The sequence below is a fragment of the Anolis carolinensis genome, unplaced genomic scaffold, assembly GCF_035594765.1.
Source record: "Anolis carolinensis isolate JA03-04 unplaced genomic scaffold, rAnoCar3.1.pri scaffold_15, whole genome shotgun sequence".
Taxonomy (NCBI): domain Eukaryota; kingdom Metazoa; phylum Chordata; class Lepidosauria; order Squamata; family Dactyloidae; genus Anolis; species Anolis carolinensis.
Genome location: NW_026943826.1, coordinates 8,804,259 through 8,816,656, shown reverse-complemented (window position 1 = coordinate 8,816,656; position 12,398 = coordinate 8,804,259). Strand labels below are relative to the sequence as shown.

The window sequence follows — 12,398 nt, the reverse complement described above, 5'->3', positions numbered from 1 at the left end:
GTGGTAAGTTCTTGTTTTTCTTTCCCTTGTCTCTCTCTCCCCACGCCGCCTCTCCCTCTTGCAGGCTCGGCCGGACCCGTCCATCCCCTCGTGGACCCCTTGGCCGCCGGACCCCACTTGGCACGCTTCCCCTATCCTCCTGGTACTATCCCAAACCCATTGCTAGGGCAGCCGCCCCACGAGCACGAAATGCTCCGGCACCCCGTCTTCGGTAAGTCTGCGGCGCTTGGCGGCCTGAGGACGATAAGGAGGGAGTCGTAAGAGTATAAGAGGGTCAGGCCTATGGTCCATCTATTCCAGCATCCTGTTTCCATCAGAGGCCAGCCCAGATGCCTCTGGGAAGCCCACACGCAGGGCGGGATGGGAACAGCCCTCCCCCAGTATTGCTCCCCACCAACTGGTTCGCAGAGGCGGCCGGCTTCTGTAGATGTAAGTGCCGTTGGGCTGCTCTTGCTCATTGCCATTGATTGTCCAAGCATGTGTGGTTTTGGTGGGGTTTTCGCAGGCGTGTGTGCAGGCAAACAATTCCCCGTCTTGTGAGCCGTGAGCTCTGTAAGGCCGTGACTACGTTCAGCTGCCCTTTTAATACCTTCTATATACCGTATATACTCGAGTATAAACCGAGACACCTAATTTTACCACAAAAAACTGGGATAATTTATTGACCCGAGTATAAGCTGAGGGTGGGAAATGAAGCAGCTACTGGTAAATTTCAAAATAAAAATAGATACCAATAAAATTACATTAATCAAGGCATCAATAGGTTTTGTTTTTATTTCGTGTCAGGAGCAACCGGAGTTGCTTCTGGAGTGAGAGAATTGGCCATCTGCAAGGACGTTGCCCAGAGGACATTGCCCGGATGTTTTGATGTTTTACCATCCTTGTGGGAGGCTTCTCTCATGTCCCCGCATGGAGCTGGAGCTGACAGAGGGAGCTCATCCGCGCTCTCCCCGGGTGGGATTCAAACCTGGCAGCTTTCACATCAGCAACAATAGGCTAAATAATGTGTGTGTGTGTGTGTGTGTGTGTATGTGTGTATATATATATATGTGTGTGTGTGTGTATATATATATATATATACACACACACACACACACACACACACACACACTGTATATACTCGTGTATAAGCCAACGCACCTAATTTTACCATAAACAACTGGGATAATTTATTGACCCAAGTATAAGCCGAGGGTGGGAATCATAGAATCATAGAACAGTAGAGTTGGAAGAGACCTCATGGGCCATCCCGTCCAACCCTCTGCCAAGAAGCAGGAAATCGCATTCAAAGCACCCCCGACAGATGGCCATCCAGCCTCTGTTTAAAAGCCTCCAAAGAAGGAGCCTCCACCACAGTCCGGGGGAGAGAGTTCCACTGCCGGACAGCCCTTCTCACAGTGAGGAAGTTCTTCCTGATGTTCAGGTGGAATCTCCTGAATTTAATAATATAATCTATATATATAAAAGAGTGATGGCATCACGGCGACCCACAAAACAACAAAACTACAGGCCCCCCAACCTCGAAATTTGACAACACAACCCATCATCCATGGCTCTAGGTTGATACAACAAAAATAAAAGAAAAATAAAATCCTAATTAGAGGGAGAGGAATAATTGTTTTTATCCAATTGCTGCCAGTTAGAAGGCTAAGCTCCGCCCACTTGCTCTCCTAACAACCCACACAGCCCAGGGGACAGGCAGAGTTAGGCCTCTTCCACACTGCCTATAAAATACAGATTATCAGATTTGCACTGGATTATATGGCAGCGTAGACTCAAGGCCCTTCCACACGGCTATATAACCCATTTATAATCTTATATTATCTGCTTTGAACTGGATTATCTTGACTCCACACTGCCATATAATCCACTTCAGTGTACAGTCGGACACAACTGGATTTAATGTCAGGAGAAAACCTTGACCCTTTACCTTAAATACCACCAATTCCTCAATACTTTATTTCCCATACCATACTTCGCCACAGCAACGTGTGGCCGGGCACACCACACACACACACACACACACACACACACACACACACACACACACATATATATATATATATATAATAATATTTAATAATATTAATTTAATAATATTAGTGTTAATTATATATTATATATTAAATAATATTACTAATAATATTACAATGTAATGACATAGTACAATATAGTAATTTAATGCTAGTATTGTACTTATTGTATAATGTATTGTATGTGAATATAATTTGTAAGCTGCTCCGAGTCCCCTTTGGGGTGAGAAGGGCGGCCTATAAATGTAGTAAATAAATAAATAAATATATGGATACAGATATACAGGTACATGGATCTATATGTATATAGGATTTGCAAGGACCTGCAAACATATCAGGGAAAAATTTATATATAAAATTAATGTATATAGATAGATCGATACAGATATATAAGTACATAGGGATTGCAAATGCATGCAGGGGGTTAATGCCTATATACCTGTAGGAGATAATATTTCAGGGGAAAATGCTTTTATAAGATTAATGGATATGTATTTTTCTTCTTTCCTGACCTGCAAGGGCTTCTTTCCCTTTTCAAAACATTCCCTTGGTTAAGAGCGAGGGAGGCTTTGGAAAACACACTGATAAGGGAGGGTAAGAGAGAAACATATATTGCAAGCAACGGCCTTGACCTCATTATAAGCCAAGGGAGGCTTTTTCAGCTCAAAAAAAGGCTGAAAAACTCAGCTTATCTTCGAGTATATACGGTACTGTACACCAAAGAGTTGTGAACTTAGAATAATTGATTGATAAAGTTGAAAAAGAAACCCCAGGGCCATCCAATACAACCTCCTGCCCTGCAGAAGATGCACAATCAAATCACACCCGATAGACGGCCTCTTTTTCAAAGCCTCCGCCACACTCCGAGGCAGTGAGTTCCACTGCTGAACAGTTGGAATCTCATATTCTGTGATTTGAATCAACTGCTCCATCGAGTCCTAGTTTCCAGAGCAGCAGAAAATAAACCTGCTTCCTCTTCTTTATGAAATCCTTTCAGATATGTTTTTTTTTTCATGTCAGGAGCGACTTGAGAAACTACAAGTCGCTTCTGGTGTGAATGTAATAATATTTTTTTAAATTTTCATTTAATAATAATAATAATAATAATAATAAAACTTTATTTATACCCCGCCACCATCTCCCCAACAGGGACTCAGGGCGGCTTACATGGGGCCATGCCCAGAACCATACAATATAACAAAATATAAAAGAACAACACATCATAACACATTAAACAATACAATAGATAATAATATACATTACAACGCAAATTAAATGTTTAATAGGGTTCTAATCAATACAAGTTAAAAATATTTACAAAAATGAATGTAAACAGCATAGCCATAATATTTTCTAGAAATAATAATAATTTAATAATTATAATTTATTTCTTATAATCCGCCTCCATCTCTCCGAAGGGACTCGGGTCGGCTCACAAGTCCTAAAAACATCCGTTGACGTACAATTCCAATCCAAATTTATGTAATGCTTAGACCATAGGTCTTTCGCATGCAAGACAAACAAACAAATACACAATAGCCAGATCATCAAATACAATATAAAACATGCCATTAAAACCCTATATAAATCATTAAAACATTAAAATGCTGCAAACATCAATGTCAGGATGTGCCCTTCAAATACTACATATGTCATGGATTAGCACCAACATAATTAAAAACAAGATAAAACCAAGTAAGTACAGCATCCCCACACACGGACGTACAATTAAAACATAAAATAAATTACAGAATTAACATAATACAACAATTATTTAAAGCATCTTGAAATAAACAACCATTTGCAAAGACATTGGACGCCCGGATGTTTTACCATCCTGTGGGAGTCTTCTCTCATGTCCTTGCATTGGAAGCTGGAGCTGACAGACGGGAGCTCACCCCGCTTCCGGATTCGAACCGCAGACCTTTCGGTCAGCAGTCCTGCCGGCACAAGGGTTTAACCCATTGCACCACCAGAGAGTTAAACATATCTGGAAATGACTAACTTCAGAGAGTAGCTTTCACCACCTGACTCGTGAGCCAGTCAAATCCAGTGTGTGAATTTGCCCCTCATCCCATCCCAGTTGTTGTTTTGTTTTTTCGTGACTGGGAAGTGGCCGTACTTGGCATGCCAAATAGATCCCAGATGCTGTGGGAGAGTGTCATACCTTTCTCTCTCTCTCTCTCTTTCTCGTTCTCTCTTTCTCCCCCTCTCAGGTACCCCCTACCCACGCGAGCTCCCCGGTGCCATCCCGCCTCCCATGTCCGCCGCCCACCAGTTACAGGCCATGCATGCCCAGTCTGCGGAGCTTCAGAGACTAGCGATGGAGCAGCAGTGGCTTCACGGTCACCCTCACATGCATGGAGGACACCTCCCCAGCCAAGAAGACTATTACAGGTAAAGGTGGGGCTTTCCATCAAGACGGGGAGAATTCTTGCTGTGGTCCGTGGACCACCAATGGTCCCCTAGAACTTAAATATGGTCCAACGTTGCAACAAGAGCGACTGGTCTCAGAAACCCTCTTATAGTACCAAGGCAACTGGGATGTCGGGAGAGGAGAGGCTGACTAATCACAAAAGACACAACAAGCCTCCCGACTGCTGCTTCTCCTCCTCCCTCCCCATCAGAGCCGTTACGTGTGGCATCTTGGTGTCATAGTTTTTAGGTCTGTTCCTGGGGTTATTTAGGGTGCTGATTCAGAACATTGCATTGGATAGACCACATCAGCTCTAGATTATTAAATATGGCTGTCTGTGGGTGAGCAGATGGCGACTACTGGATGGCATATGTTCTGTATCAGAAACTAGAGCTGATGTGGTCTATCCAATGCAACTTTCTTGGTATCTTCATTTATGGGATGCTGATTCAGAACATTTCATTGGATAGACCACATCAGCTCTAGATTATTAAATATGGTTTTCTGTGGGCGAGCAGATGGCGACTACAGGATGGCATATGTTCTGTATCAGAAACTAGAGCTGATGTGGTCTATCCAATGCACCCTGAATAACCAAACCGAATCTAAAGTTGGCCAAAAACTGATTCGTAACTTTTTTGGTACTAATGTTGGAGAATAGTCCCTGGTCAAAGTGGTTCCTGGCCAAAGTGGTCTCTAGTCAAGAGGTCCCAGGTCAGGAAGTTCCTGGTGAAGAGGTCCCTGGTCTAAGTGGTCCCTGGTCAAGAAGTTTCTGGTCAAAGTGGTCCCTGGTCAAGAGGTTCCTGGTCAAAGTAGTCCCTGGTCAAGAAGTCCCTGGTCAAAGTGGTCGCTAGTCAAGAGGTTCCTGGTGGGGTACAAAAATAAAATTATTATTATTATTATTATTATTATTATTATTATTATTATTATTAAACACCTGGGGATTCACAGGTTGAGAACCACTGGTGTTAGTGGACACCCCAGCCACATCTACACATAGGTTTTAAGTATTTTCACTTTTATTCTGAGTACAGATAAACCCTTTGTCCCTTCGGGGAGATGGAGGTGGGGTACAAAAATAAAATTATTATTATTATTATTATTATTATTATTATTATTATTATTATTAAACACCTGGGGATTCACAGGTTGAGAACCACTGGTGTAAGTGGACAACTTAGCCACATCTACACATAGGTTTTATATATTTTCACTTTTATTCTGAGTAGAGATAAACCCTATGTCCCTTCGGGGAGATGGCGGTGGGGTACAAAAATAAAATTATTATTATTATTATTATTATTATTAAACACCTGGGGACCCACAGATTGGGAACCACTCTTGTAAGTGGACACCCCAGCCACATATACACATAGGTTTTATATATTTTCACTTTTATTCTGAGTAGAGATAAAGCCTATGTCCCTTCAGGGAGATGGAGGTGGGGTACAAAAATAATAATAATTATTATTATTATTATTATTATTATTATTATTATTATTATTATTATTATTATTATTTTATTGTATGACACAGCAAACAAGATAGATATGCTGGATTTCATATCACAAAATCACAAGTCGAACACTTCCCAAGTGTCTAGGACCGTGTGATGTATTATTGTTGTTGTTGCTGTTGTTGTTTGTTGTTGTTGTTATTATTTTATTGTATGACACAGCAAACAAGATCGATATGCTGGATTACGTATCACAAAATCACAAGTCAAACACTTCCTAGGTGTCTAGGACTGTGTGATGTATTTTAGGATGACACCCCAGCCACATACACACATACATATTTTCACTTTTATTCTGTGTACAGATAAACCCTATCTCAATTGTTATTATGTTATTGATCATAATATAATTCATTTATTCAAATACATTTTTAGGCCAACTGGATATGTTATTTTGCCCAGATTTTGTAGAAATCTTTGAAGCAGATCCAGATTAAACACCCCAGCCACATACACACATACATATTTTCACTTTTATTCTGTGTACAGCTAAAACCTATCTCAATTGTTATTAAGTTATTGGTCATAATATAATTCATTTATTCAAATACATTTTTTGGCCCACTGGATATGTTATTTTGCCCAGATTTTGTAGAAATCTTTGAAGCAGATCCAGATTAAATAACGTTATCTCTGTTGTCTTTCCTTTCTTCTTCCCGTCTTCTAGTCGACTGAAGAAAGAAGGCGACAAGCAGTTGTAATAAATTATTTATTTGTATTGCTGGCTCCAGAAGATCCCAAGCCTTGGGCGGAAAAAGGAATGTGTTTGTGCACGGGAGAACTGAGGAGAGCAAGAAAATTGTCTTCTAAAGATACCTTTCTCTGTTCCAAAATAGAAGCAAGCCCGGCAAGCCACAGACTTTTAATCAGCACATATATTATAGTATTAATTTGTAGAGAAGATTTCTCAAGACCAGTTCAGGAATCGCCTTGCATGACATTAAAACAAAAACTATTCAGAAGCCTATCGAAAGAATAGCAACACAGGACTGACTGGATGGAATATTCCGAGAATCTTTCTCGGGCAAAATCTTTGGGGATGGAGGTTGATTTGTTCTCTTGGGGGCTTCGTTTTTATTTTTTCATTTTTTTTTGAGTAGGTGCTAGAATCAGGTTCACAACTTAATGCAAGCCACTGTGCATAAAAAAAACACTCAATTTATATATATATATACTTAAAAAAGAGAGAAAGAAGCAAGAGTTGCAAGTAGGTGGCATAACAACCTCTGAAAAAAAAATCCAAGTGCTATAACCAGAATTTTAAAAGAAAAGAAAAAAATCTACTTTTATTTTAATACATTGTAGGAAAACGTCATAATTTTAAAGAGAGCTTTGCAGCATGGCTTTTTAAGTCTGTACATAACTTTTTTGGGGTTAGGGCTTAAAATAAATAAATACTATACTCTCCGCCAATCCCTTTTCTTGCCATTCCCTTCCGTAACATCACGCCATGGTCCCTTCCTTCTTGGTGTTGACAAGAATACAGAGTTGATTTTTTAATATAAGAGGAATATATATAATTATCCCTTTAATTAAAGGGGACAGACAGCCGCAAGGGGGTGGGGAGGGGTTCAGTAATTTCGCAGTGGGCAAGAGCTTGACTTTATGGTTCGGTAGCAACATAATAAGCATTAAAAGGAGTTGCAGGGATTAAAAAAAAAGTTGTTTTTTTTTCCTCCCGTGCGTTATGTGTGTGTTGTCCTTTTATAATTTAATTCCTTTGTTCCATGAATTTCAGAATTGTTTGCCGTTCCGGTGGCTGGTTTGGTTCTGTTTCGGTTGCCCGGTCGCTGCGTGTGCAGTCAAAAGTTTTCACGTTCTCTTCCACTACGAGCACTTTTCTTTGAAGCAAAAGTTGTTATGGTTTTCACAGCTTTCAGGCTCTCCAAAGAGTCAAGGCCAGTGGTTCTCAACCTGTGCATTCCCAAGTGTTTTGGCCTTTAATTCTCAGAAATTCCTGAGAGTTAGGGTTTCTGGGAGTTGAAGGCCAAAACATTTGGGGACCCACAGGTTGAGAACCACTGGTTGAGGCAATTGTTAGTTCTGTTTTGAAAAATTGCGATGTTTTCTATGCTAAGGAAAAATTATATCTTGAAAAAACTTCCCCTAAATTTCAATTTTCAAGACATGGTAATGTGGAAGCTTTCCTTCCTTCTTTCCTTCTTTCTTTCCTTCCTTCCTTCTTTCCTTCGTTCGTTCGTTCGTTCCCATCTATTACCGACACTATTTTTGTGAACGTTTCCTCATTCTTCCAGGATGTGTGTATGTGGAGAGCCATTGCCCTATATCGGAGCCCACTCTGCAAGGCATACAGAGAGAACGCTGTGGTTAGGGTGCGGTTAGGGTGCATTGACTTTTTAGCAGGCTGTGAGCAACCCATTCATAATAAGTAACCCGGGTATACTCTGAGCATGTGCAGATCTCAATCTTGCCCTTGCCGACTCTGGTCCGTTTGGGACGAATCAGTGCGGAGTTGTGAGAACCAAACCGCAAAGCTTAAAATTAGGCGAAATTATGAATATGATATTTGCTTTGTCCTGTTGACTATCTCGACCACATTTCTCAGGCCATAGGATTGCCAGCTTAAACACTAGATCAAGCTCTTTCGTAGACGAGGGAATTTGCTTGTCACCTGGTTGTGCGGTTGTGCCGAAACACAGGAACGTACGCTTGAACTTGCTTTGTCCTGTTGACTGTGTTTCGAGCCCACGTTTCAGTAGAGGCACCTCCGTACTTCTCAGGCCGTAGGATTGCCAGTTTGAAAACTAAAGAAAGCTCTTTCATAGACGAGAGAAATTGGTTGTCACCTGGTTGTGCGGCGAACAAAACGGCTGGCGAAACACACCAACGTATATATGAACTTGCTTTGTCTTGTTGATTGTGTTTCGAGGCTGCGTTTGATTCAGAGGCACTTCTGCACTTCTCAGGCCCTAGGATTGCCAGCTTGAAAACTAGATAAAGCTCTTTCGTAGACGAGGGAAATTGCTTGTCACCTGGTTGTGCGGTTGTGCCGAAACACAGCAACGTGCATATGAACTTGCTTTGTCCTGTTGACTGTGTTTCGAGGCCGCGTTTGATTCAGAGGCATCTCTACACTTCTCAGGCCGTAGGATTGCCAGCTTGAAAACTAGATAAAGCTCTTTCGTAGACGAGGGAAATTGCTTGTCACCTGGTTGTGCCGAAACACAGCAACGGGCATATGAACTTGCTTTGTCCTGTTGACTGTGTTTCGAGGCCGCGTTTGATTCAGAGGCATCTCTACACTTCTCAGGCCGTAGGATTGCCAGCTTGAAAACTAGATAAAGCTCTTTCGTAGACGAGGGAAATTGCTTGTCACCTGGTTGTGCGGTTGTGCCGAAACACAGCAACGTGCATATGAACTTGCTTTGTCCTGTTGACTGTGTTTCGAGGCCGCGTTTGATTCAGAGGCATCTCTACACTTCTCAGGCCGTAGGATTGCCAGCTTGAAAACTAGATAAAGCTCTTTCGTAGACGAGGGAATTTGCTTGTCACCTGGTTGTGCGGTTGTGCCGAAACACAGCAACGTGCATATGAACTTGCTTTGTCCTGTTGACTGTGTTTCGAGGCCACGTTTCAGTAGAGGCACCTCCACATTTCTCAGGTCCTAGGATTGCCAGCTTGAAAACTAGATAAAGCTCTTTCATAGACGAGGGAAATTGGTTGTCACCTGGTTGTGCGACAAGCGAAACGGCTTCCGAAACACACCAACGTACATATGAACTTGCTTTGTCCTGTTGACTGTGTTTCGAGGTTTCAATAAGAGCCACCTTTGCACTTCTCGGGTCCTAGCATTGTCAGCTTGAAAACTAGAAAAAGCTCTTTCATAGACGAGGGAATTTGCTTGTCACCTGGTTGTGCGGTTGTGCCGAAACACAGCAACGTGCATATGAACTTGCTTTGTCCTATTGACTGTGTTTCGAGGTTTCAATAAGAGCCACCTTTGTACTTCTCGGGTCCTAGGATTCTCAGCTTGAAAACTAGAGAAAGCTCTTTTGTAGAAGAGGGAATTTGCTTGTCACCTAGTTGTGCGGCGAGTGAAACGGCTTCCGAAACACACCAACATACACATGAATTTGTTCTGTCCTGTTGACTGTTTTGAGGTTTCAATAAGAGGCACCTCTGCACTTCTCAGATCCTAGGATTGTCGGCTTGAAAACTAGAAAAAGGTCTTTTGTAGAAGAGAGGGAATTTTCTTGTCACCTGGTTGTGCGGTGAACGAAACGTATCAATGCACACAATTAGTTTCAATGTGGCAACTCTCTTAGTCCGTGACAACAAAACAGGCAACAGTCAAGAGTTAGGGTACAACGAGTTACACGCATGCCGTTTGTTCACAGAATAGACTTGAAAAGCAACATTAGCGACAGGGATGTTCCGAACCCGTTCCCGCTCATCTCGTGCCTTTTTGCGTTGCTTTGTTTTCGTTCAAAGCACATCAATATCACTATCGCCATGATACAATTACAATGAGAGAAAGCAGGGAGGGTGACTTGTTTCCTCTCCCTGCCCGAATAATGTTTCCTGTTTGTGCATAAATGAATTTTCCGGCCAAAATTACCATTTAGTGTGGATTAATATTCCGAATCATTGGCTCTTAGTTGCTGAGTACGATGATTATTTACCGGCCTCTGAAATCACCTTTATTTCTGTTAGACTCGTTCAATCTTAACAGATACTTTTTTCGACTTCTACCATTCATTTTATTTTTGCTTTGTATGTGTGTGTTTTTTTCTTTCTAACCCAACGGTCATCTCGTTCCGTGTCGTCATGGTTTTGAAGCTCGTTTTGCCGCGCCGTTTCGAAAAAAGGATCGACATCCTGACAGCTACGTTTATATATATCTTGAGGCTTAATGTACATAATGAGTAGTTTGCCATGGGATAACACAGTGTAAAACAGAGTAGAAAACCCAGAAATCGTGACTTCTGTGTTCTCTCCATTTTGAGTATTTTGTAATTTTTTTGAAATATTTGTGGACATAAATAAAAACCAAGCTACACTACGGGCGGTTGGATTTTGTTTAACCAAGTGTGGTGTGTATATTAATGGCAGGGGAAGGGGCTAGGAAAGAACCTATTTGTTTGTTTAGTTACAATATTTATACCCCACTCTTCTCACCCCGAACACACATATGGCAAGCATTCAGTGCCGTTATACAATTAAGAAGAATAGACAATACACAAACAGAGGTAAAGGCTTCTCTGTCTTATTTCCATACAATTAACAAGGACAGCAATAAACAAACAGAGGTAAAGGCTTCTGCATCTTATTTCCATACAATTAACCAGGACAGATAATACACAGAGGTAAAGCCTTCTCCGTCTTATTTCCATACAATTAACAAGGACAGCAATACACAAACAGAGGTAAAGGCTTCTCCGTCTTATTTCCATACAATTAACAAGAACAGCAATACACAAACAGAGGTAAAGGCTTCTGCATCTTATTTCCATACAATTAACCAGGACAGATAATACACAAACAGAGGTAAAGGCTTCTTCATCTTATTTCCATACAATTAACAAGGACAGACAATACACAAACAGAGGTAAAGGCTTCTCCATCCGATTTCCATACAATTAACAAGGACAGATAATACACAAACAGAGGTAAAGGCTTCTCGATCGAGGAAACCTGGCTGCTTCATACCTAGGGGACTCCATTGTTGGCCAACATGAATACCATTGAATAGCCTTGCAGCATGGGCAGGATGGATGGATGTATCCTTGAGGTGACTGGCTTCATCTTGAAGGAGCTGAAGGTGGTGACGACCGACAGGAACTCTAGCATGGGCTGGTCCATGAGGTCACGAAGAGTCGGAAGCGACTGAATGAATAAACAACAACAAAATCCTGGCTGCTTCATACCTAGGGGACCTCCACCTTTCTTTTGCTCATTTCTGGTCTTGTTCTTTATGGTGTCTTAAAATTAGCAATCAATGCAGTCACATGACCTCGGAGGTGTCTACGGACAACGCCGGCTCTTTGGCTTAGAAATGGAGATGAGAACCAACCCCCAGAGTCAGACACGACTGGATTTAACATCAGTGGAAACCTTTACTAAAATTAGCAGTACCTTATTTCTCTACTTACAGCTTTTTTTTTATCCTGTTGTAATTAAACAGCTATTTTCACACCAGTATGGTCCAGTATGGACAAAGATTCTACTGGTGAAGGTGGACAATTTAATAATATGGGTTGCGATAATCTACATTTTTTTTGTATCAAACCAGATCCCACAGATAAAACAAACACACCTGTATTTGAGAAGCATGTAACAGTTGGGTTGCTGTGACTTTCCCGGGCTGTCAGGCCATGTTCCAGAAGCATTCTCTCCTGACGTTTCGCCCACATCTATGGCCGGCATCCTCGGAGGTTGTGAGGCCTGCAATTGTTACTCACAGCAATCATTA

General features: G+C 41.5%; 1 protein-coding gene across 12 annotated transcripts in view; it reads left to right on the top strand.

Moving 5' to 3' along the window:
- rere (arginine-glutamic acid dipeptide repeats) overlaps positions 1 to 10,988 on the top strand; it is a 384,137-nt gene extending 373,149 nt beyond the window's left edge. For 8 of the 12 annotated variants that reach the window (XM_062965666.1, XM_062965664.1, XM_062965661.1 and 5 more), the window contains 4 exons: positions 65 to 211; positions 301 to 429; positions 4,250 to 4,430; positions 6,633 to 10,988. In XM_062965666.1, the coding sequence (XP_062821736.1) occupies positions 65 to 211; positions 301 to 429; positions 4,250 to 4,430; positions 6,633 to 6,666 (491 nt within the window). In that variant the 3' untranslated portion in view covers positions 6,667 to 10,988. The remainder of the gene's footprint in view (positions 1 to 64; positions 212 to 300; positions 430 to 4,249; positions 4,431 to 6,632) is intronic. The other 4 variants (XM_062965667.1, XM_062965669.1, XM_062965668.1 and 1 more) reach the window with 1 other exon arrangement.
- The last annotated feature ends 1,410 nt before the right edge of the window (positions 10,989 to 12,398 follow it).